Here is a 27395-nt window from a genome sequence, read left to right as displayed (position 1 = left end):
TATACTCCAGAGCTGCACTCACTATTCTGCTGGTGCAGTCACTGTGTATATACATTACATTACTGATCCTGAGTTACCTCCTGTATTATACTCCAGAGCTGCACTCACTATTCTGCTGGTGCAGTCACTGTGTATATACATTACATTACTGATCCTGAGTTACCTCCTGTATTATACTCCAGAGCTGCACTCACTATTCTGCTGGTGCAGTCACTGTGTATATACATTACATTACTGATCCTGAGTTACCTCCTATATTATACCCCAGAGCTGCTCTCACTATTCTGCTGGTGCAGTCGCTGTGTACATACATTATATTACTAATCCTGAGTTACCTCCTGTATTATACTCCAGAGCTGCACTCACTATTCTGCTGGTGCAGTCACTGTGTACATACATTACTGATCCTGAGTTACATCCTGCATTATACTGCAGAGCTGCTCTCACTATTCTGCTGGTGCAGTCACTGTGTACATACATGTACATTACATTACTGATCCTGAGTTACCTCCTGTATTATACTCCAGAGCTGCTCTCACTATTCTGCTGGTGCAGTCACTGTGTATATACATTACATTACTGATCCCGAGTTACCTCCTGTATTATACTCCAGAGCTGCACTCACTATTCTGCTGGTGCAGTCACTGTGTACATACATTACATTACTGATCCTGCGTTACCTCCTGTATTATACTCCAGAGCTGCTCTCACTATTCTGCTGGTGCAGTCACTGTGTACATACATTACATTACTGATCCTGAGTTACCTCCTGTATTATACTGCAGAGCTGCACTCACTATTCTGCTGGTGCAGTCACTGTGTATATACATTACATTACTGATCCTGAGTTACCTCCTGTATTATACTCCAGAGCTGCACTCACTATTCTGCTGGTGCAGTCACTGTGTACATACATTACATTACTGATCCTGAGTTACCTCCTGTATTATACTCCAGAGCTGCACTCACTATTCTGCTGGTGCAGTCACTGTGTACATACATTACATTACTGATCCTGAGTTACCTCCTGTATTATACTCCAGAGCTGCACTCACTATTCTGCTGGTGCAGTCACTGTGTACATACATTACATTACTGATCCTGAGTTACCTCCTGTATTATACTCCAGAGCTGCACTCACTATTCTGCTGGTGCAGTCACTGTGTACATACATTACATTACTGATCCTGAGTTACATCCTGTATTATACTCCAGAGCTGCACTCACTATTCTGCTGGTGCAGTCACTGTGTACATACATTACATTACATTACTGATCCTGAGTTACATCCTGTATTATACTCCAGAGCTGCACTCACTATTCTGCTGGTGCAGTCACTGTGTACATACATTATATTACTAATCCTGAGTTACCTCCTGTATTATACTCCAGAGCTGCACTCACTATTCTGCTGGTGCAGTCACTGTACACATACATTACATTATTCAATGACATTTTGTGAAAAGTTATGAATGCATCTTTTAATTATTTCGGTCATTTGTAAGATTGGATCTATATTAGTTGATGATGTGACAATTCTCTTTGGAGATTTCTAATGTAAGGGAAATCTAAAAAAAGCAATTTCATTTAATGAAAAAAATGAAATAAATAACGGCAAAACCCCAAAATATAACATTTTAAATGGTCACGAGAACTAATAAATAATCTTCAATTCTGTTACATGCTGGAAATAGAGGAAATTGATTTGGCAGCGGATATACAGAACGGAATATTAAAATATATCATCACAAGTGAGTAGCGTGTCCTGGCTGCAGGATCGGAGTCCAGCGCGGTATATACTGCTACTATATACTACTGGTATATACTCAAGAGGAGCCGGACTGCGGAGAAGCCGCGTGCAGGGAGGACATTGTGGAAATGTGGTATTACAGAGCGGTAATCACATGAGAATAGTAACAGTTTATAATGCTACAACCATAATACGATACAGATGGATATGGGATATAATCACAGGCGTAGGTAGAGGTTCAGCTCAGGAAGGGAGGGGACAACTGAGCGACCCCAAACAGGGTAATCATGGCGGACCCTAATCATGGGTACAGGGGAACCTCAGCAGATGACTGCGCTGTCACTGGGGATAAATCTCTATGCGGACCAGCACTGATATTACCGCCAAACAGTGACCATATAGTATAGTGGTAGATACCGGTCCTGCAGAACATGTAAGAGGTCACAGTACAGTTACAGATGATGACTTATAGCTGACGTTCTTTCTGATGGAAACGTTCACATTTTCAGTTGGCCCAGACCGACATGACGACTTCTCCAGCCACAACTCATCTGCAGAAATTACATAACAAAGACACTTCTAATTTCTCACATTTCCAGCACTGTCCTCGTCTATTCTTGACCTGCACTAACGCCTCATCCTTCTGGTACCCCAATACTGAACGTCTGCTGCCAAGTGTGCCCCTATTACTGCCCCTGCAAACGCCTCATCCTTCTGGTACCCCAATACTGAGTGTCTGCTGCCAAATGTGCCCCTATTACTGCCCCTGGAAAAAACGCTCCTCTAACTACCCCACATAATAATGCCACCACTCTGCCCTTTACAGAGTATTGTGCCTTCTGTGTGCTCTCTATATGGTAAAGCTAAGATAAAGCAGACAGCTGGGAGCTGGTATTATTAGGGTGAGAAAGTCTATGGTTTTTTGGACTTTCCCAGCCTAAATATAGCAGCCCCCAGCTGCCGCAGAAGTGGAGTATCACATTAGATTATCAAATTCTGGCGCTTTGCTCGGCTACTCCCAATTTCCCTGATGTGGTGAGTGGGCTAATGGTTAATAGGGTTGTCAGCTGTGTAGTATCAGCTGGCATCAAGCACAGGATTTAGTAAGGAAGATAAGGTGGAAAGGTCCATTGTTATTTGGCCCTTCTCAACCTAAAAATGGCAGCCCCCAGAAGTGGAGTATCACATTACATGCTCCAGCTCTGGCACTTTGACTGGCTCTTCTCAATTGCCCTGGTGTGGTGGCAAGTGGGGTAATAGGGTTGTCAGCTGTGGGGTATCAGCTGGCACCAAGCCCAGGAGTTAGGCTAGTTTCACACTTGCGTTGGACGGCTTCCGTAGCATTGCGTTGTGTGATGGATGCAACGGATGCGTTGCATATAGTGGCACAACGCAATGCTACGGATCGTACAAAATAACGGAAAGCGTTATTTATTTTTTTTTTTTTTCTTCTTTACAGTACCGGCAGCCGACTATTGTGAGCAATCAGCTGATCGCTCTTAATAGCCGGCTGCCGAGTGCTCTCACATGCCGGCGGCCGAGCGCTCTCACATGCCGGCGGCCGAGCGTTCAGCTGAACGCTATAACATGCAGGCGGCCGAGCGCTCAGCTGAGTGCCCTGACATGCCGGTGGCCGAGCGCTCAGCTGAGTGCCCTGACATGCCGGCGGCCGAGCGCTCAGCTGAGTGCCCTGACATGCCGGCGGCCGAGCGCTCAGCTGAGCGCTATAACATGCCGGCGGCCGAGCGCTCAGCTGAATGCCCTGACATGCCGGTGGCCGAGCGCTCAGCTGAGTGCCCTGACATGCCGGCGGCCGAGCGCTCAGCTGAGTGCCCTGACATGCCGGCGGCCGAACGCTCAGCTGAGTGCCCTGACATGCCGGCGGCCGAGCGCTCAGCTGAGTGCCCTGACATGCCGGCGGCCGAGCGCTCAGCTGAGTGCCCTGACATGCCGGCGGCCGAGCGCTCAGCTGAGTGCCCTGACATGCCGGCGGCCGAGCGCTCAGCTGAGTGCCCTGACATGCCGGTGGCCGAGCACTCAGCTGAACGTTCGGCCACCGAGAAATAAAATAAAGTTTGTGATTAAAAAAAAAGAGCATGCGCAGTGAAAAATAAAGGTTTCCGCTGCTCAAAAAAACGTTACATGCAGCGTTCCATCCGCCCGGCGCAGCGTCAAAATAACGACGCTGCGTCGTCCGACGGATGCAACGCTGACACTTGCGTTACAGTGCGTCGTCCATACAAGTCTATGGAGAATAGCGCAGTGCGTTAACGGACTGCGCTATTCTCCATAGTGACGGACTCCGCTGAACGCAAGTGTGAAAGTAGCCTTAGTAATGCAGAAGGGTCTATCAGACACCACCATTACTAACCCAGTAATCCAAAAAAATTACAAACACTAAAAAATAATTTAGTTTAATAAACGCTCCCCAAAACGTTCCCTCGTTTACCATTTTATTGGAAAAAAAAACCAAGAAGTTCCACCCCAGTCCAGCGAATCCACCATAGTCCACCGAATCTGTTGTAATCCAAACAAGGATATCAGAAAAAAACACAAACATACCAACACAAAGAAATAAAACACTTTAAAACTAGAAAAAAAAAATCCTAGCTGCTCCAACGTTGTGCAGAGAGGATTCCATTGAACAAAGTCTATAGAGCCTTGCTGTAACACTCCATAGACTTTCCTAACCTAACAGGCAATGCCAGGTCACGCTGCGCTGCGGGAGACCCGATGCCTCAGAAGAGCGGTGACATCAGTAATGTTACTGCTGTTCAGGGTCACAGGGTCACCAGGTCACTCCGGGTCATGCTCATCTTAGCACATATAGAGGCAGCTGTATTCTTTTTTTTTGTATACTCTGTCGTCACAGCCGCTTGCACCTGTTCACACTTGCTTTATTCTGTTTGGAGGATACAGCACCACCACAGGAAAAAATAAGTATTGCCCAGCATAATGTATGGTCATGATGCATCCTCCATAGAGGGAGATGCTACCATAGATTACACATGAAGGGGCTGATTGGGGCCCCTCCTTATAGTAACTCTGAACCTTCCTATTAGGATGGTAGACGATGAGTTTTCTGAACCAGACTTTACCCTATGAGAAAACATTGATCTTCCCTCTGCGGGAACGTCTCTTTACACAACCCCAATCTAATCAGGACAGTAAAGCCGTGACCGGACCCCTTCCCCCCCCCATACACCGCGCACATGTTCTGGAACGCTGTCAACTTTCATTAGGTTTTCTTAGTTGTTGATCCAAGTCATAAATCAGCGTAATTTTCTTTAGAGTGCGGGATAATTACATCTAATTAGCTGCTCCGAGCCGTATAGGAAAGAGATGAATGTGCGCACCAGAGCGACAATCAAGAGCTACATCGTAAATTCATATTAGCTTACAAAACCTTCCAAACATCAAAAATCTCTCTCCAGACGCTGTATACAGCAAGCACGATATATACCTGTATCCAACATTAATGGGAATTCCTGCATTTCTAGGTATTCCGTGTCCGATAATAATCGCCTGGGCCATAGGGAAGCTGTGCAACGAGAATGAACAGTAAGTTTATATATTTTCCTACATAAGGGGCAGTATTATAGTAGTTATATTCTTGTACATAGGGGCAGTATTATAGTAGTTATATTCTTGTACATAGGGGGCAGTATTATAGTAGTTATATTCTTGTACATAGGAGCAGTATTATAGTAGTTATATTCTTGTACATAGGAGCAGTATTATAGTAGTTATATTCTTGTACATAAGGGCAGTATTATAGTAGTTATATTCTTGTACATAGGAGCAGTATTATAGTAGTTATATTCTTGTACATAGGGGCAGTATTATAGTAGTTATATTCTTGTACATAGGAGCAGTATTATAGTAGTTATATTCTTGTACATAAGGGCAGTATTATAGTAGTTATATTCTTGTACATAGGGGCAGTATTATAGTAGTTATATTCTTGTACATAGGAGCAGTATTATAGTAGTTATATTCTTGTACATAGGAGCAGTATTATAGTAGTTATATTCTTGTACATAGGAGCAGTATTATAGTAGTTATATTCTTGTACATAGGGGCAGTATTATAGTAGTTATATTCTTGTATATAGGGGCAGTATTATAGTAGTTATATTCTTGTACATAAGGGCAGTATTATAGTAGTTATATTCTTGTACATAAGGGCAGTATTATAGTAGTTATATTCTTGTACATAGGGGCAGTATTATAGTAGTTATATTCTTGTACATAGGGGGCAGTATTTTAATAGTTATATTCTTGTACATAGGGGGCAGTATTATAGTAGTTATATTCTTGTATATAGGAGCAGTATTATAGTAGTTATATTCTTGTACATAGGGGCAGTATTATAGTAGTTATATTCTTGTACATAGGAGCAGTATTATAGTAGTTATATTCTTGTACATAAGGGCAGTATTATAGTAGTTATATTCTTGTACATAGGGGCAGTATTATAGTAGTTATATTCTTGTACATAGGAGCAGTATTATAGTAGTTATATTCTTGTACATAGGAGCAGTATTATAGTAGTTATATTCTTGTACATAGGAGCAGTATTATAGTAGTTATATTCTTGTACATAGGGGCAGTATTATAGTAGTTATATTCTTGTATATAGGGCCAGTATTATAGTAGTTATATTCTTATACATAAGGGCAGTATTATAGTAGTTATATTCTTGTACATAAGGGCAGTATTATAGTAGTTATATTCTTGTACATAGGGGCAGTATTATAGTAGTTATATTCTTGTACATAGGGGGCAGTATTTTAATAGTTATATTCTTGTACATAGGGGGCAGTATTATAGTAGTTATATTCTTGTATATAGGAGCAGTATTATAGTAGTTATATTCTTGTACATAGGGGCAGTATTATAGTAGTTATATTCTTGTACATAGGGGCAGTATTATAGTAGTTATATTTTGTACATAGGGGGCAGTAGTATAGTAGTTATATTCTTGTACATAGGGGCAGTATTATAGCAGTTATATTGTTGTACATAGAGGCAGTATTATAGTAGTTATATTCTTGTATATAGGAACAGTATTAGAGTAGTTATATTCTTGTACATAGGAGCAGTATTATTGTAGTTATATTCTTGTATATAGGGGCTGTATTATAGTAGTTATATTCTTGTACATAGAGGGCAGTATTATAGTGGTTATATTCTTGTATATAGGAGCAGTATTATAGTAGTTATATTCTTCTACATAGGGGGCAGTATTATAATAGTTATATCCTTGTACATAGGAGCAGTATTATGGCAGTTATATTCTTGTACATAGGGTCAGTATTATAGTAGTTATATTCTTGTACATAGGGGGGAGTATTATAGTAGTTATATTCTTGCACATAGGAGCAGTATTATAGTAGTTATATTCTTGTACATAGGGGCAGTATTATAGTAGTTATATTCTTGTACATAGGGGCAGTATTATAGTAGTTATATTGTTGTACATAGAGGCAGTATTAGAGTAGTTATATTCTTGTACATAGGGGGCAGTATTATAGTAGTTATATTCTTGTACATAGGAGCAGTATTAGAGTAGTTATATTCTTGTACATAGGAGCAGTATTATTGTAGTTATATTCTTGTACATAGGGGGCAGTATTATAGTAGTTATATTCTTGTACATAGGGGCAGTATTATAGTAGTTATATTGTTGTACATAGAGGCAGTATTATAGTAGTTATATTCTTGTACATAGGGAGCAGTATTATAGTAGTTATATTCTTGTACATAGGGGCAGTATTATAGTAGTTATATTCTTGTACATAGGAGCAGTATTATAGTAGTTATATTCTTGTACATAGGGGGCAGTATTATAGTAGTTATATTCTTGTACATAGGAGCAGTATTATAGTAGTTATATTCTTGTATATAGGGGGCAGTATTATAGTAGTTATATTCTTGTACATAGGGGCAGTATTATAGTAGTTATATTCTTGTACATAGGGGCAGTATTATAGTAGTTATATTCTTGTACATAGGGGCAGTATTATAGTAGTTATAGCCTTGTACATAGGGGCATTATTATAGTAGCTATATTCTTGTACATAGGGGGCTGTATTATAGTAGTTATATTCTTGTATATAGGGAGCAGTATTATAGTAGTTATATTCTTGTACATAGGAGCAGTATTATAGTAGTTATATTCTTGTACATAGGGGCAGTATTATAGTAGTTATAGCCTTGTACATAGGGGCATTATTATAGTAGCTATATTCTTGTACATAGGGGGCTGTATTATAGTAGTTATATTCTTGTATATAGGGAGCAGTATTATAGTAGTTATATTCTTGTACATAGGGGCAGTATTATAGTAGTTATGTTCTTGTACATAGGGGCAGTATTATAGTAGTTATATTCTTGTACATAGGAGCAGTATTATAGTAGTTATATTCTTGTACATAGGGGCAGTATTATAGTAGTTATATTCTTGTACATACGGTAGGAGCAGTATTATAGTAGTTATATTCTTGTATATAGGGGGCAGTATTATAGTTATTATATTCTTGTACATAGGGGCAGTATTATAGTAGTTATATTCTTGTACATAGGGGCAGTATTATAGTAGTTATATTCCTGTACATAGGGGCAGTATTATAGTAGTTATAGCCTTGTACATAGGGGCATTATTATAGTAGTTATATTCTTGTACATAGGGGGCTGTATTATAGTAGTTATATTCTTGTACATAGGGGCAGTATTATAGTAGTTATATTCTTGTACATAGGGGGGAGTATTATAGTAGTTATATTCTTGCACATAGGAGCAGTATTATAGTAGTTATATTCTTGTACATAGGGGCAGTATTATAGTAGTTATATTTTGTACATAGGGGGCAGTATTATAGTAGTTATATTCTTGTACATAGGGGCAGTATTATAGTAGTTATATTGTTGTACATAGAGGCAGTATTAGAGTAGTTATATTCTTGTACATAGGGGGCAGTATTATAGTAGTTATATTCTTGTACATAGGAGCAGTATTAGAGTAGTTATATTCTTGTACATAGGAGCAGTATTATTGTAGTTATATTCTTGTACATAGGGGGCAGTATTATAGTAGTTATATTCTTGTACATAGGGGCAGTATTATAGTAGTTATATTGTTGTACATAGAGGCAGTATTATAGTAGTTATATTCTTGTACATAGGGAGCAGTATTATAGTAGTTATATTCTTGTACATAGGGGCAGTATTATAGTAGTTATATTCTTGTACATAGGAGCAGTATTATAGTGGTTATATTCTTGTATATAGGGAGCAGTATTATAGTAGTTATATTCTTGTACATAGGGGGCAGTATTATAGTAGTTATATTCTTGTACATAGGAGCAGTATTATAGTAGTTATATTCTTGTATATAGGGGGCAGTATTATAGTAGTTATATTCTTGTACATAGGGGCAGTATTATAGTAGTTATATTCTTGTACATAGGAGCAGTATTATAGTAGTTATGTTCTTGTACATAGGGGGCAGTATTATAGTAGTTATATTCTTGTACATAGGAGCAGTATTATAGTAGTTATATTCTTGTACATAGGGGGCAGTATTATAGTAGTTATATTCTTGTACATAGGAGCAGTATTATAGTAGTTATATTCTTGTATATAGGGGGCAGTATTATAGTAGTTATATTCTTGTACATAGGGGCAGTATTATAGTAGTTATATTCTTGTACATAGGGGCAGTATTATAGTAGTTATATTCCTGTACATAGGGGCAGTATTATAGTAGTTATAGCCTTGTACATAGGGGCATTATTATAGTAGTTATATTCTTGTACATAGGGGCAGTATTATAGCAGTTATATTCTTGTACATAGGGGACAGTATTATAGTAGTTATATTCTTGCACATAGGAGCAGTATTATAGTAGTCATATTGTTGTACATAGGGGTCAGTATTATAGCAGTTATATTCTTGTACATAGGGGCAGTATTATAGTAGTTATATTCTTGTACATAGGAGAAGTATTATAGTAGTTATAATCTTGTACATAGGAGAAGTATTATAGTAGTTATATTCTTGTACATAGGGGCAGAATTATAGTAGTTATATTCTTGTACATAGGGAGCAGTATTATAGTAGTTATATTCTTGTACATAGGGGCAGTATTATAGTAGCTATATTCTTGTACATAGGGGGCAGTATTATAGTAGCTATATTCTTGTACATAGGGGGCAGTATTATAGTAGCTATATTCTTGTACATAGGGGCAGTATTATAGTAGTTATATTCTTGTACATAGGGGGCAGTATTATAGTAGCTATATTCTTGTACATTGGAACAGTATAATTATATTCTTGTACATAGGGTTCAGTATTTCTCTATTTATATTGTTGTATATGTTTGGAAAACAATTGATTGCCGGTCATTTGTTACACTTTTTTTTTCCAGATGTTGGATTGGAAAAGGGCCAGGGAAATACATTGATTATATCTATCAGGGACCTGTCATCCTTGTACTTCTTGTAAGTAGTAACATTACTTATTTCTATTTGAACAAGAGGAAACTTGTTTTTTTCTCTTCTTTACCCCAATAAACACACGGTATATTACATATTAGCAATGTTCCCCTTCCTGGATGAGTTGGAATTACTTCAGTGTAATGAGGTAATAAAAATGTAAGCAAAATAAAATGTAAAACAAAGTGCCAGGAGGAAAAGCAATAGAAGTTAACAATTTTATGTATTTCTTTAATTTTGGATTCACCGTCTCATTTGCACATTGTATAGATTTTATCATATCTGGATTTATTATTTTTATTATGTTTTTTAAAATTTTTCCCATTTTTCACTAATTGGATTCACTTAAGTTTTATGCAAAAAAATATATATACGAAGGTAATGCAGAGCAATGAATATAATACCATTATAAATACATAAAAAAACCACAGGATAATAAAGGAAAAGCAGGTGCAAGAATATTTATAGTCAGAATTACATAGTAATACAGGAACTATCATTATCATAATTACACCTGGGGAAAAAAGGTCCAGAAATAAAAAAAACGGAATAAACAAACATCTCGATGAAAAAAATAATAAAACCAGGAAAAAAATCTGCGACAAAATTTTCCATGAAATAATACTTTTTTCATAATACGAGCGTTTTGTTTTGGGGTCATATTTGCACCAGCATTTTGGTCCTAGGTAGTGTTGGCCAAACTCGCATATAACCAGGATTGGCGGACCTATGCGGATTTACAAAAATAAAATAAAATTCCAGTTCTGGGTTGAAATTGATTCCGGATATCTGGCCGGACGCCAGTCCCCATATCAGTTAAGTGGGACCAGAATCTGGTGATTAAAAATGGTTGTAAGCTGCTATTTTTAGGCTGGGGGGCTCCCAATAACAATGGGTCTCCCCAGCCTGAGAATACCAGCCACCAGCTGTCAGCTTTATCTTTTTATCTTATTTTTTTCTAATTTATTTAAATAACTAAAAAAAAAAAGCCGCATGCGGTTCCTCTTATTTTGATGCCCAGCCAAGATAAGCGCATGGCTGGGGGCTGCAGCCTGTAGCCAAATATTTTATCAGTGCTGGGTATCATAATATAGGGGGACCCTACACCATTTTTTAAGCAGTGCATATGCATGAGCGGCTCTGGACGTGAATGAGCGGCCATGGGATCAGTTATGGCTGGAGGCTCAGTAAGTATGAAGCGCCCATCACTAGTCCTAGATTATTTTTTTTAACTTTTGGGTAGAAAAATGCCGAAACCAATGGGTGAAAATTGTCGATAAGGTCTGATTCATTATCTGGAGAGGCAATCAGGACTGGATGTCTCGTAATGGGACCCGTGGAAGAAATATGGGCAGTACGTTGGCAGATGCCAAAGTAAAAAAAATAAAAAATATAAAAATAAGCAAAGATACAAAGATTTTTTTTTTTTATGAGAACATTAGGGGTGAGAAACAACATTAAAGATAATGCAAATGGCTCGAGAATCTATTATTTATCAGATGAGCGTGGGGTGCACTTATTTTTGCTCAAGTATCATTTTTTAAGCAGTCATTTCACTCAGATCTTTTTGATAAATATATGTTGAATTGGGAAGGGTTCATATATTTCTATTTTCGCAGGGTTTCTAAACTAGCCCTTCCAATAAATGTTTCCTATATGTTTCCTATAGATGTGATAAATCAGGGGTACACATACTTTTGACTACACAGTGCTTTTTAACTTGCTTTTTCATGTGGCATGGGGTAACACGGGATCGGGGCTCCTAAACTGGCTCTCAGGCTAGAGGGGCCCTTGCTGTCCCTGATCCCAGAGATACGTCTGATGGTGAGGATGTCTGGGCCGCTTTCTTACCCGTGCTCCTGACCATCCCTGATCAAGTATCCCCTCCCTTCCTACTCCGAGGGGGGGGGGTTGAACCGGAAGGAGCGTGTAAACACCAACAGTGATAGATAAACAGGGGAAACCAAAACTTTACCACACAGCACGCTCACACAGAGTGATCAGACAACAAGTGAGAAGGAGGAAAACTAAAGCAGGGAGGAAATAACAAGAGGACAGGAGGAACTCTAACTTGTAGCAAATCACCAGACTGGAAAACAACAGCACACGGACCAGTTTAGCAGAAAGCTATAGTCGGCATAGGAAGACAAATTCCTCCATCTTAAAAAGGCGGGGAGCACCTCTGGTAGGTCTCTTGCAACATGTGATCCAAAAGTAACCAGCAGGCTAGCAGAAATTAACTCCTGCTAGCCCGATCACTAATGAGCAGTCAGCTGGTCAACACCCGAGCCTGCCTGTGCAACTCAGAAGCACCAGAGAAAGTATAGGGAAGAGTGTCAGAGTCTGTGGTCTGAACAGCGTCTAATGCTGCCATGACACTCAACGAGTGTAGAGCAAAACTCTATGTGACATCATGGCAAACTTTTCAAAAGTTTCCAAGCACCTATTCATATAATGGATGGGGGGTGCACCTATTTTAGGACTGACTTTCCAATTCAAAAAGCTACATTGGTGCGTCAAAGTCCTAAAGCCCACCTAGATACCCTCATATTTTCTAAACCAGCCCTTTAACTCAAACTTTAAAAAAAAAAGTTGCGTCATTGATTTGAAGCCCTCAAACCCATATAGATGTAATGAGTGGGGGGTGCATTTATTTTTGGCCATAAAGTGCTTCGATAAAAAGTTACAAACCGTTAGGAATCTGATCACCATGGGTGCACGTACTTTTGTTCTTTTAGCGTTTTGATCCACCCCTTCCAATTCAACGTTTTTTAAAAGTTACCCAATCCGTATAGACGTGATGGAAGGGGATGGACATTATTTTGGCTATGCAATGTTTTTGAACTGTTCCTTTAAATCAAAACTTTTTTTAAAGAAAAGTGTGAAGTTCCAGAACCATAAAGATGTGATAAGTGGGGGAGGGGAGGGTGCACGTATTTCCACCCACTCCAATCAAAAGTGACATTGATGATTCCGAGCACTTCTTAATTCCTTCCATCACGGTTTATTCTCCATTTATTGGCGAGAATACGGCGACCTTGTGTTTTACATTGGATGAATAATCCCTCCGGGGCTGAACGCAGCTCAGTAAATAAGCGGAATGTTTCTTCCAGTCATTTTTATTGATGGAGCTTATTTTCCCCGCATTAAATTATATGCGCTGCGGCGTGTCCTTGTGGGCGAGCCGCTCCCGAGCCCTGCGAGACGTCCGTCCGGGCTCCTCAATCAGGGACAATATTGAAAAATATTTTATTGGAATTTTCACTTTCCGTAAAATACGTTCTGAGAATCGTCACATTCCGGGAAATCGCCGTCCCGAGGAATAAAACCGAAAAAAAGGAGATAAATCAGAGCTCGATTTATGAACATTATTTCTGAAAATCAACATTTCTCAAGATGAAGAAATTATTTTTTTTTTCTTATTTATTTTATTTACCAATTCAGAATAAAAAATACAAAAATTAACCTATAAAACGTTTTGGTTCTTATCCATAAATAAGATAGTTTATGTATTTGCAAAAATTCAGAGTGTCAGCATGTGTGATGTGATAGCAGTAATATGAGCGGTGCCAGTAATGACTGCAGGATTGACCGTCCCATATGTCGCGGGCGGGGAGGAGGGTGTCAGCACACCGCGCTCACCCCTTCTGCTCGGGTCCGGCAGCTGCTCAGTGGTGGCTCGAGCGGTGGGCCGGATCCCGGGGTTTCTCGAGCGACACTCCTCGCCCGTGAGTGAAAGGGGGGTTTTGGGATGTTGGGATAATGTCCGTGACGCCACCCACGGTTGTGGTGATGTGTAGCACCACCGCTGCTCAATGCGGGGATCCCGTGGATGGTGATGGGGAGCAGCCAGGTGTTGTGTTGCCCCTCCGTGGGTAGGGGTTGGTGATCCCGGGACCCGGTGGTGGCTTGTGAGGTGCAGGGCCTGGTGGGCGCAGGGACGCGGGGGCAGCGCTGTGCCTTGCGGCACTGTGGTACTCACTCAGCCTGAGACACGAACACAGTTTGTACGGTAAACCAACGGCTGGTAGGACGGTCCCACAGACGGCTGCTTTGCTTTCCCGGCAGGTGACGGTGATGTCCCTCTTCCTTGCACCTGTATGTACGGTTGGTTGCGATGGGTCCCCACTGGTAACCCGCTCCCCGGCTTCAAGCTGGGCCGGAGGAGCACTACACTTTGCCCGCAGGCGCTGGCCCTCAGAGACTGGTGCCCTGGCGGTGGCGGTGCCTCTGTTGTACGGGTTGGACTGTTGCCTTCAATTGGGACTTGGTTGTTGGGGGAATCTACGTCCCCCTGCCCTGGTGCTGACTGTCCTTCGGAACACTGCTCCAGACCACCGGGCACACAGCCAACGGGGTCCTTCCAGGAACTTCCAAACGGTCCCCCTCCGGACAGTCACCGCCGTCGCTGACCTTGCTGTTCTGGCCCTACACAAAGCTGGGCTCTCAGGCTTGGCACACTCTCTGCTCTGTCACCACTTCTTGCTTTCCTCCTTTACTACTCTTCTTTCCTTCACTTTCACTTCTCTGTTGTTTACTCTAGCCCTCAGCTAGACTTCACTCTTGCCCTCCCCGGGCTAATCTGCCTGGTTTCTCCCGCCTCCAGAACTGTGATCTCCTTGGTGGGCGGAGCCAACCGCCTGGCCCACCCCCTGGTGTGAATCATCAGCCTCTGGAGGAAGGCAACAAGGATTTTTGGTTCAGCTTAGGTGTGCCTACCTGGGATGTGGGGTGTGGTGGTGTTGTGACCTGTGTCCCCTGGCTTGCCCAGGGCGACACATTCCCCCTTAGCAAAACGCAGACCGTCCGCGGGCTGCCGTCCTACACCGGTTTTATTTTTCTGTAAAAAGGGGATAACAGGGTTAAACAAACATAAATAACATTTTTAATAACTTCTTCCCAAGACGGGAGGCACATTTACTTTTAACGTTTCAACGGTATACGGTCACGGTTTCCGCTCTCTGCCACCCAAGTAACCTGGCCCTGATGCTGCCCCTAAAACCCAGGCAGCACCCCTTGACCCACAGTCCAGCACACGGTACCCGAGCGGGATCTGTCCTTCCCTCCAGAGGGTAGCCACCGGTTCCTTTGGTGGCGGGGCCCTGGCCTGCTCTGCTCAGGGCCCTCCCTCCAACCTGCCTCTCCGGAGGCGGCCTGCGGAAACGGTAACGGTACCCAACATATTTACAAGCCACTAACGTTTGTGGTTGCCCTGCAAAGTTCACGGGCTTGTCCATGGATAGTTCCCATGCATTTTTAAACGGTCCCCACGGGGACAACGGTGCCGGCTCCAGCCGGTTTCAAATCACACGGTGAATCAGGTTACTGTTCGGTAATCATCTTTCTTATTATTGCAGAACTTTCAAAACTTTTCAACCAAACAAACAGGTGGTCCCAACGGGGACGGTGCTGCGGGCCTCCATTGCCCTACTCCGGTCTTTCAAGCGCTGGGGTTGCCGGCAAGGGGTAGAGGTCTGCGCTTGCTCGGGCCTCCGGGCCCCTCCTGAGGTTAACGTCCAGCGCAAACCACCCTCGCTCCCCAAAGTGCCGGGTATACTGCACAATATCTCCTGGCATCAGGTTACGGCCAGGATGTTCTTCGGGCAGGTGAGCATGCACATCCCGCCGGGCTACAAACACTTCGGCCTCCAGGCCCGGCTCGTAGATGAACCCGTAGCCCCGGCGGACATCAAACCGCCTCACCTGTCCCTCGTACAGCGGTCCCCGGTCACGGAATGTCGCTTGCCGGAGATTCTCTTTCTCCCGGATCGCTCTGGCCACCAGCTCGGCCTTCTTCCTCTCCCTCTCGGCGATCTCCAGGCCCAGCGGTACCGGCTCCCTATCCCAGTACGGCGCTGCTGCCAGCGCCGGCGCACGGGTCGGGCCCCACGGGACATCCTGGACGTTGCCCACTGTCAGGACCATGGGCGGCATGTCCCGCGGTGTCTTGGCCTTGGGCGCTGCCTTGCAGCAACAACCCGGCGCTACCTCAGCCGAGGCGTGGGGGATGGGCCTAGGGGCTTTCCGCTGCTGGGCCTTCGGCCCGGAGCGGGTCATCGGCTCCGGCTCGGGGAGTTTCTCAGGGGATGCCTCCGGTTCGGTCTTCGGAGTCTTCCACGGCAACACCGCTGACTTGCTGCGGGCTCCGGCTACAGGTTGGCCCGCTTGGGCGGGGACGCTGGGTACTGCTACCGGTTGCGGTGGTAGCAGGCCTAGTGGCGGGGTCACGGCCTCCGGGATGGGTGGCGAGGGAGGCAGCGAAGGGAGAGGGCTTGGACCGGGCCCCGCAGCCGCGATGACCGGCCCTTCCTGGGCATCGGGACGTGGGTCACTCACCCTCCCTTTCTCCGCTTCCTCCTCGCGTCTCCGCACGGTGGCTACAACTTCCGCCATGTCGGCCTCCCACTCCTCCATGAGGAGCTGCATCTTTACCTGCAGCCGTTGGTAGAGCTGCGCGGTCCGGATCTCCACCCACGCCGCGGTTCCAGGCGCGGGGGGTACGGTGTCGCGGGACGGCATCCACATGATGGCTTTCTCTCTTTCTTCCAGGAACGGGATGTTTGCAGAGTCCTGGCGTCCCTGCTTTTATAGCCGCAGCTACATGCGGCCGGCCGCCATCGCGTCCCCCTTAGCTCTTTCCGGCCCCTCCTCTCTCGGGGCGGGGTTCTGGCCTTCGCGCCTCTACTGCTCGAGAAGACGCTCGAGCGGGAACTTTTCGCGCCAAAGATGGCGGCTTCTGCAATTTTTCTGCCGGATACCTCCAGCGGTAACAAGGCGCACCTCTACCAGACGGCAGAGCGGTAAGATCCTGTTCGTGATGCCAAGTTGTCGCGGGCGGGGAGGAGGGTGTCAGCACACCGCGCTCACCCCTTCTGCTCGAGTCCGGCAGCTGCTCAGTGGTGGCTCGAGCGGTGGGCCGGATCCCGGGGTTTCTCGAGCGACACTCCTCGCCCGTGAGTGAAAGGGGGGTTTTGGGATGTTGGGATAATGTCCGTGACGCCACCCACGGTTGTGGTGATGTGTAGCACCACCGCTGCTCAATGCGGGGATCCCGGGGATGGTGATGGGGAGCAGCCAGGTGTTGTGTTGCCCCTCCGTGGGTAGGGGTTGGTGATCCCGGGACCCGGTGGTGGCTTGTGAGGTGCAGGGCCTGGTGGGCGCAGGGACGCGGGGACAGCGCTGTGCCTTGCGGCACTGTGGTACTCACTCAGCCTGAGACGTGGACACAGTTTGTACGGTAAACCAACGGCTGGTAGGACGGTCCCACAGACGGCTGCTTTGCTTTCCCGGCAGGTGACGGTGATGTCCCTCTTCCTTGCACCTGTATGTACGGTTGGTTGCGATGGGTCCCCACCGGTAACCCGCTCCCCGGCTTCAAGCTGGGCCGGAGGAGCACTACACTTTGCCCGCAGGCGCTGGCCCTCAGAGACTGGTGCCCTGGCGGTGGCGGTGCCTCTGTTGTACGGGTTGGACTGTTGCCTTCAATCGGGACTTGGTTGTTGGGGGAATCTACGTCCCCTTCACTGACGGATTCGGCAAATTTGGCGACTCCTAGCCTTGCCGGGGTCCGAGAGGCCCCTGCCCTGGTGCTGACTGTCCTTCGGAACACTGCTCCAGACCACCGGGCACACAGCCAACGGGGTCCTTCCAGGAACTTCCAAACGGTCCCCCTCCGGACAGTCACCGCCGTCGCTGACCTTGCTGTTCTGGCCCTACACAAAGCTGGGCTCTCAGGCTTGGCACACTCTCTGCTCTGTCACCACTTCTTGCTTTCCTCCTTTACTACTCTTCTTTCCTTCACTTTCACTTCTCTGTTGTTTACTCTAGCCCTCAGCTAGACTTCACTCTTGCCCTCCCCGGGCTAATCTGCCTGGTTTCTCCTGCCTCCAGAACTGTGATCTCCTTGGTGTGCCCTGCCTCACAGACACAGTGACTCTCCTGCCTCACAGACACAGTGACTCTCCTGCCTCGCAGACACAGTGACTCTCCTGCCTCGCAGACACAGTGACTCTCCTGCCTCACAGGCACAGTGACTCTCCTGCCTCACACACAGTGACTCTCCTGCCTCGCAGACACAGTGACTCTCCTGCCTCACACACACAGTGACTTTCCTGCCTCGCAGACACAGCGACTCTCCTGCCTCACAGACACAGTGACTCTCCTGCCTCGCAGACACAGTGACTCTCCTGCCTCGCAGACACAGTGACTCTCCTGCCTCGCAGACACAGTGACTCTCCTGCCTCGCAGGAACAGTGACTCTCCTGCCTCACAGACACAGTGACTCTCCTGCCTCACAGACACAGTGACTCTCCTGCCTCGCAGACACAGTGACTCTCCTGCCTCGCAGGAACAGTGACTCTCCTGCCTCACAGACACAGTGACTCTCCTGCCTCACAGACACAGTGATTCTCCTGCCTCGCAGGAACAGTGACTCTCCTGCCTCACAGACACAGTGCCTCTCCTGCCTCACAGACACAGTGATTCTCCTGCCTCACAGACACAGTGACTCTCCTGCCTCGCAGACACAGTGACTCTCCTGCCTCACAGGCACAGTGACTCTCCTGCCTCACACACAGTGACTCTCCTGCCTCGCAGACACAGTGACTCTCCTGCCTCACACACAGTGACTCTCCTGCCTCACAGGCACAGTGACTCTCCTGCCTCACAGACACAGTGACTCTCCTGCCTCACAGACACAGTGACTCTCCTGCCTCACAGACACAGTGACTCTCCTGCCTCGCAGACACAGTGACTCTCCTGCCTCGCAGACACAGTGACTCTCCTGCCTCGCAGACACAGTGACTCTCCTGCCTCACAGACACAGTGACTCTCCTGCCTCACAGACACAGTGATTCTCCTGCCTCGCAGGAACAGTGACTCTCCTGCCTCACAGACACAGTGCCTCTCCTGCCTCACAGACACAGTGATTCTCCTGCCTCACAGACACAGTGACTCTCCTGCCTCACAGACACAGTGACTCTCCTGCCTCACAGACACAGTGACTCTCCTGCCTCGCAGACACAGTGACTCTCCTGCCTCACAGACACAGTGACTCTCCTACCTCGCAGACACAGTGACTCTCATGCCTCGCAGACACAGTGACTCTCCTGCCTCACAGACACAGCGACTCTCCTGCCTCACAGACACAGCGACTCTCCTGCCTCACAGACACAGCGACTCTCCTGCCTCACAGGCACAGCAACTCTCCTGCCTCCCACACACAGTGACTCTCCTGCCTCACAGACACAGTGACTCTCCTGCCTCACAGACACAGTGACTCTCCTGCCTCACAGACACAGTGACTCTCCTGCCTCCCACACACAGTGACTCTCCTGCCTCACAGACACAGTGACTCTCCTGCCTCACAGACACAGTGACTCTCCTGCCTCGCAGACACAGTGACTCTCCTGCCTCACAGACACAGCGAGTCTCCTGCCTCACAGACACAGTGACTCTCCTGCCTCGCAGACACAGTGACTCTCCTGCCTCGCAGACACAGTGACTCTCCTGCCTCGCAGACACAGTGACTCTCCTGCCTCACAGACACAGCGACTCTCCTGCCTCACAGGCACAGCGACTCTCCTGCCTCGCAGGAACAGTGACTCTCCTGCCTCACAGACACAGTGACTCTCCTGCCTCACAGACACAGTGACTCTCCTGCCTCACAGACACAGTGACTCTCCTGCCTCCCACACACAGTGACTCTCCTGCCTCCCACACACAGTGACTCTCCTGCCTCCCAGACACAGTGACTCTCCTGCCTCGCAGACACAGTGACTCTCCTGCCTCACAGACACAGTGACTCTCCTGCCTCGCAGACACAGTGACTCTCCTGCCTCACAGACACAGTGACTCTCCTGCCTCACAGACACAGTGACTCTCCTGCCTCCCAGACACAGTGACTCTCCTGCCTCACAGACACAGTGACTCTCCTGCCTCCCACACACAGTGACTCTCCTGCCTCACTGGCACAGTGACTCTCCTGCCTCACAGGCACAGTGACTCTCCTGCCTCGCAGACACAGTGACTTTCCTGCCTCACAGACACAGTGACTCTCCTGCCTCACAGACACAGTGACTCTCCTGCCTCACAGACACAGTGACTCTCCTGCCTCCCACACACAGTGACTCTCCTGCCTCACAGACACAGTGACTCTCCTGCCTCACAGACACAGTGACTCTCCTGCCTCGCAGACACAGTGACTCTCCTGCCTCACAGACACAGCGAGTCTCCTGCCTCACAGACACAGTGACTCTCCTGCCTCGCAGACACAGTGACTCTCCTGCCTCGCAGACACAGTGACTCTCCTGCCTCACAGACACAGCGACTCTCCTGCCTCACAGGCACAGCGACTCTCCTGCCTCGCAGGAACAGTGACTCTCCTGCCTCACAGACACAGTGACTCTCCTGCCTCACAGACACAGTGACTCTCCTGCCTCACAGACACAGTGACTCTCCTGCCTCCCACACACAGTGACTCTCCTGCCTCCCACACACAGTGACTCTCCTGCCTCCCAGACACAGTGACTCTCCTGCCTCGCAGACACAGTGACTCTCCTGCCTCACAGACACAGTGACTCTCCTGCCTCGCAGACACAGTGACTCTCCTGCCTCACAGACACAGTGACTCTCCTGCCTCACAGACACAGTGACTCTCCTGCCTCCCAGACACAGTGACTCTCCTGCCTCACAGACACAGTGACTCTCCTGCCTCCCACACACAGTGACTCTCCTGCCTCACAGGCACAGTGACTCTCCTGCCTCACAGGCACAGTGACTCTCCTGCCTCGCAGACACAGTGACTTTCCTGCCTCACAGACACAGTGACTCTCCTGCCTCACAGACACAGTGACTCTCCTGCCTCACACACAGTGACTCTCCTGCCTCGTAGGAACAGCGACTCTCCTGCCTCCCACACACAGTGACTCTCCTGCCTCACAGGCACAGTGACTCTCCTGCCTCACAGACACAGTGACTCTCCTGCCTCACAGACACAGTGACTCTCCTGCCTCACAGACACAGTGACTCTCCTGCCTCACAGACACAGTGACTCTCCTGCCTCACAGACACAGTGACTCTCCTGCCTCACAGATACAGTGACTCTCCTGCCTCACAGACACAGTGACTCTCCTGCCTCACAGACACAGTGACTCTCCTGCCTCCCACACACAGTGACTCTCCTGCCTCACAGACACAGTGACTCTCCTGCCTCGCAGACACAGTGACTCTCCTGCCTCACAGACACAGTGACTCTCCTGCTTCACAGACACAGTGACTCTCCTGCCTCACAGACACAGTGACTCTCCTGCCTCGCAGACACAGTGACTCTCCTGCCTCACAGACACAGCGACTCTCCTGCCTCACAGACACAGTGACTCTCCTGCCTCGCAGACACAGTGACTCTCGTGCCTCGCAGACACAGTGACTCTCCTGCCTCGCAGACACAGTGACTCTCCTGCCTCACAGACACAGCGACTCTCCTGCCTCACAGGCACAGTGACTCTCCTGCCTCGCAGACACAGTGACTCTCCTGCCTCACAGACACAGTGACTCTCCTGCCTCGCAGACACAGTGACTCTCCTGCCTCACAGACACAGTGACTCTCCTGCCTCACAGACACAGTGACTCTCCTGCCTCCCAGACACAGTGACTCTCCTGCCTCACAGACACAGTGACTCTCCTGCCTCCCACACACAGTGACTCTCCTGCCTCACAGGCACAGTGACTCTCCTGCCTCACAGGCACAGTGACTCTCCTGCCTCGCAGACACAGTGACTTTCCTGCCTCACAGATACAGTGACTCTCCTGCCTCACAGACACAGTGACTCTCCTGCCTCACACACAGTGACTCTCCTGCCTCGTAGGAACAGTGACTCTCCTGCCTCACAGGCACAGTGACTCTCCTGCCTCACAGACACAGTGACTCTCCTGCCTCACAGACACAGTGACTCTCCTGCCTCACAGACACAGTGACTCTCCTGCCTCGCAGACACAGTGACTTTCCTGCCTCACAGATACAGTGACTCTCCTGCCTCACAGACACAGTGACTCTCCTGCCTCACAGACACAGTGACTCTCCTATATCTTTCTCCCTATTATTTCTAATGGTATTACTTTCTTTTCTGCACACAATAGTCTTCTTGTTTGCTGTGCTGTCACACACCGTTTCTTCAGTGGCTTATGACTTTCTCATTTAATCTCCATGGCTAAGCTATGAGCTGTGATGTTCTCTTCATATCCAAATTCATAATAGAGTGGCTGCTGCATTCCCTTCCCTGACTTTTATACAGGCTCTGCTCATCCCTCCTGATTTATAGTGCTATACGATGTTATGTGATAGCCGCAAAGCATCAAATTTGTATCGCGACTCTACTGTATAAACATATAGCGGTATACACCACTCATAGGAGCCTCCCCAAAAATTCTACAAAATGGTAAACTTGCATGAAAAAGCTTCGTTTATAGAAAAATGAAGAAAGGGGTGCGCCGATATATGACCCAGAATGTGAACAAACCAAACGTCTCCATTCTACTGATTGCAGTATCACCACCCTCTGTATCTGCAAATGGCATATGATCTGTAATGCATGCTGGACGTTGTAGTATAATATCTTCTTTTTTTTATATTTTTCAGATCAATTTTGTATTTTTATTCAATATTGTGAGAATATTAATGACAAAACTACGAGCTTCGACCACATCAGAGACCATACAGTACAGGTGAGCATCCCGCGAGGACCCCCGGTCGTTTTATCACAATTTATCGGCTGCAGCAGTGTAACTAGCCGAAATGGCCGGTGGCTGTGAACGCCGTCAGCTCCAAATGAAAAGTATCAGTCCTGACTCAACTGAGCAATAATTTGGTTACTGGATCATAAAAATGTATTTAGGAAATTGCTGTATTACAGGCTGCTATTAAGAGAGTACTATAAAACTGAAACCCTATTGTCATGATGACTATGGGATAGCGGGGAGCCAGGGCTCCTAAGCCGTCCTTCAAGCTAGAGGGCTCTATGCTATCCCTAATCTCAGGGATACTCCTAATGGTGGAGATGTCTGAGTCTCCTTCCTGGCCCTGCTCCTGACCAGTCCTGATCTGATTCCCCCTCAGCCACAGGAGGTGATGAAACTTACAGATAAAGACAGACAAGGGAAAACCAAATCTCTGTCACACAGCACTAACACACACAAAGGTTAAGACAATCAGAGATTCAGGATTTAAAATAAGAGCAGGAATGAAGGGGTAAACTCCACAACCACACCAAGCAAAAAGCACAACTTTCACCAGAAATTCTGGCACACCACACCTCACAGACCTACACAGACAAACTATAGCTGGTGTGATGTTAGACACTAAGAGCAGTATGGATAGAAGGGTATTCAGACAAGCCGGGATCAAAAGACAGGAGATAACGTATAAGCTTCAGGGAGCAGACAGAGAAGTGGTCAGGAAGAGAGCCAAGGTCAGAAGCAGGGAGAGAACGTATAAGGTTCAGGAAGCAGACAGAGAAGTGGTCAGGAAGAGGTTTGAGGTCAGAAGACAGGAGGTAATGTATAAGGTTCAGGGAGCAGACAGAGATGTGGTCAGGAAGAGGTCCAAAGTCAGAAACTGGGAGGTAACATATAAGGTTCAAGAAGCAGACAGAGACGTGGTCAGGAAGAGGTCCGCGGTCAGAAGCCAGGAGGTAATGTAAAAGGTTCAGAGAGCAGACAGACACGTGGTCAGGAAGAGGTCCGAGGTCAGAAGCCGTGAAGTAACATACAAGGTTCAGGGATCAGACAGAGACATGGTCAGACGTCAGGAGGTAACGTATAAGGTTCGGGGAGTAGACAGACACGTGGTCAGGAAGAGGTCCGAGGTCAGAAGCTGTGAAGTAACATACAAGGTTCAGGAAGCAGACAGAGACGTGGTCAGGAAGAGGTGCAAGGTCAGAAGCCAACATCAGAACACTTACACCAGACAGGAGCCAAGAGCACACTGAGCAAACAGGAAGTATAACTGGCGAAGTTCAGACCGAGGAAGCCCAGTAATGAAACAGAGCAATCACCAGGAATGAGACACATCTGTGAAGGCACCTCCCAAAACCAGCGTGGACCCTAATGCTGAAAGACAACCTGTCAGCAAGTGCACAAAACACATAGCAGAGCATTTTCAAATCCAAAATGCGGAGCCATGACAAAAGCATTCCAAATGCAAAGTGCTCCGCACAGCGGAACCGTGACAGCTGGCATGGGTGGAAGGATTCAACAAGCATAAATAGGAGGGGAGCAGATGTGTTAGGTCTCCCCACAACATGTGATCAATGGAGCAAGCAGACCAGCAGAGATTAACTCTTGCTTAGCTGCCTATAAATCAGCATACAGCAGGTCGACGCTCGAGTCTGCCTATGTTGATCCCAGACACCAGAGAAACCATCGGGCAGAGTGTCAGAGTCTGCAATTTGAACAGAGTCTGACGTCGCCATGACAGTGGGCAAAGTTTGTGCAAAACTCCGTGTGACACCTATGTCCTATCCATTGCAGGACCTCATGAGCGGTACAATTGCTAAGCACTGCGACCTAACACTGCACCACCCCCTGGGACCATTTGATGTAGTTATTTGGTGTGGTTTTTTTATACATTTTTAATTAGAATATGAGGTGTAGCAATAGAGTATGTTTTAGTTGCATCTCAGCAACAAAAAACTGACAAATAACTTCACAGGCAAGTGCAAAAATAAGATTTAACCATAGAAAAGAGCAGAGAATTGACCTAATGCTTTTATTTACCACTCATTAAAAAATACAACATAAAATCTGCAACCTGTGCACTGCAGGCAGATTGGGAAGCTTATTTCAAAGTTTTTATATGGATTTTGGCTCGGAATCCTATTGAAAAACCATATAAAAAAAAACTCACTCAGTGTGAACATACCCTTAGTTTTTAATGACTTTTTATAGTTGTGATGTTTTTTTTGCCATTATTTTTCTCAATATGTCGTGCACTGTAAACATGACCATAATGTGTGAATCATCTCTTACCAAGAAAGTTCAGAAGCACCAAACTTTTTCCGTAGAACTTTCCTTTTTTTTTTGTAAAATTTACATGTCTCCTTGTCTTATAGGAAAGCTGTTAAGGCTACGCTGGTCTTACTCCCCCTCCTGGGCATCACATACATGCTGTTCTTTGTGAATCCGGGGGAAGACGACGTCTCGCAGATAGTGTTCATATATTTTAATTCTTTTCTGCAGTCTTTTCAGGTAAGCCATCTGACCAGACACTGATACAAACTAAATATTTGGGGGATGGAAATCATACGAAGTTATGAACCTTTGTAATATTCTCCTATACCTTATTTTAATTACTCACTTCTTAAACAATAGGGTGAAAGTGCTGGTTTACCTTCTTAATTCATGCTTTCTTTAGACGCTGCTCTGAACTGCTGCTCTAGCGAAAATTCGTGCTCAAATACTTCTTACAAACACTTTCATTTTGTGAACTTCTCCCCTGTGCTCATATACAGCAAACGTTTATCACTAGTGTTCGAGTAGTGATTCTTGCTGGAGAAGCAGCTCAGAGCAGCTTCTAAAAGAGCATGAACTAGGCAGTTAAAACAGCATTAGGTAGTTAAAACAGCTCTTTAGTCCAATTGTTTGATAGAAGAGATGCAAAATTGAGTAATTAAGCGTATTACCCAGATTCATATCTAAATTCAACAATTAATTTAAAAAAAGTTTAGTTATTCTTTAATCAGATTGATACATTTTACTAAAACAAAAGGCCAATTATAGGACTTTGCAGAGTAGTTGGAGAGTCATGTGTGAATGCATCTTGTTTAAAACAAGTTTTGTCACTTTTCTTACAGGGTTTCTTTGTATCAGTATTTTATTGCTTCTTGAATGGAGAGGTAAGTGACTTTTGGGGGAAAAAAATTGGGGCTGTATGTTCCAGTTTGTAGCACTTTTATTCATACACGAAATCACTAATTGCTACAGTCATAAATGTGTCCCTTAATAAGACAGTGGAGATCAGAGGTGAAATTTAGAGGGGTGATCAAAAACAAATTTGAATATCAAGCAAAATGTTTATCTAATTTATTAATCTGATAATTTTTCTAAAATAATCCAATTAAACATTCCCTACTGTTCCCTCTCTAAGTTATCGCCCTTTTGTTTTATTTTATTTTTCCTTTTAGATAACATTTTGCTTGAGAATCCCCAGTGCATGCTGGGACGTCATCAGGGGGCCGGGGCTGGGATCTCTGCCGCAATTGCTTTCTGCACCCTGAAATGAGAAGTCGTCAGTGACGTCCATTTCAGAGGCTTGTTCCTGCTCTACTGAGCATGTGTCGGTTGTCAATTCTGACACATGCTCAGTTTGCACTTCCTGCTGTCTGCTTTGAATGCACAATGACAGTGCGCTCCCTTACCAGTTCTAATGACAACTTATGAGCCGGTAAGAGAGTGCACTGTCAGTGCGCGTTGTAAGGCTATGTGCGCACAGTGCTTTTTTCGCGGCGTTTTTGCGCGTTTTTCAGGTGCGTTTTTGGCCTCAAAACTGCAGGACTTTGCTTCCCCAGCAAAGTCTATGAGTTTTCATTTTTGCTGTCCGCACACATCTGGTTTTTTTACCTGCGTTTTTTAGTTAAAAAAAAAATGGACATGTCAGTTCTTTCCTGCGTTTTTCTGCGTTTTCCCCCCATGCAATGCATTGGAAAAACGCAGCAAAACGCAGAGATCAAAAATGCAGCAAAACGCAGCCAAAAACGCACCAAATCGCGGCAAAAACGCATAAAAACGCAGCGTCAAAAAGACGCAGTGTGCGAACCTAGCCTAAAGGAGAGAAAGTGCTGAGCAGGAAGAGCAGAGACCAGACCAGCCCCCGAAAGGATGTTGCCACAATGTCACCAGTTACATTTTGTTTGGTGATGGGGCTTGTTCCTACTCTTCCTGCTGCAACAAAATAAAAAAAAAATAATAACAAGTGACTGAAACATTGTGCATATACCCCAAAATAACAAAAACTTTGGCTTGGGGTGCAAAAACAAGCCGTCACACAGCTCTATATCCAAAAAAGTGAAAATGTTGCGGCTCTCAAAGTCGTGACAGAAGCAAGAGTTTTTTTCAAAATGATACATTTTTTTTCCAACATTTAAATAAAACCAAAC

At 45.9% G+C, this 27395-nt stretch overlaps 1 protein-coding gene across 1 annotated transcript in view; it reads left to right on the top strand.

Annotated features, from left to right (window-relative positions):
• The window catches only part of CRHR2 (corticotropin releasing hormone receptor 2), a 189107-nt gene that overhangs the window by 149955 nt on the left and 11757 nt on the right, over nt 1-27395 (top strand). The window contains exons 7-11 of the mRNA XM_075316888.1: nt 5251-5311; nt 10182-10254; nt 22883-22968; nt 25353-25488; nt 26094-26135. Of these exons, the coding sequence (XP_075173003.1) occupies nt 5251-5311; nt 10182-10254; nt 22883-22968; nt 25353-25488; nt 26094-26135 (398 nt within the window). The remainder of the gene's footprint in view (nt 1-5250; nt 5312-10181; nt 10255-22882; nt 22969-25352; nt 25489-26093; nt 26136-27395) is intronic.

The sequence above is a fragment of the Anomaloglossus baeobatrachus genome, chromosome 6 (genome assembly GCF_048569485.1).
Source record: "Anomaloglossus baeobatrachus isolate aAnoBae1 chromosome 6, aAnoBae1.hap1, whole genome shotgun sequence".
Lineage (NCBI taxonomy): Eukaryota > Metazoa > Chordata > Amphibia > Anura > Aromobatidae > Anomaloglossus > Anomaloglossus baeobatrachus.
The sequence above is the reverse complement of the archived record's forward strand: the minus strand, read 5'-3'. Positions and strand labels throughout refer to the sequence as shown.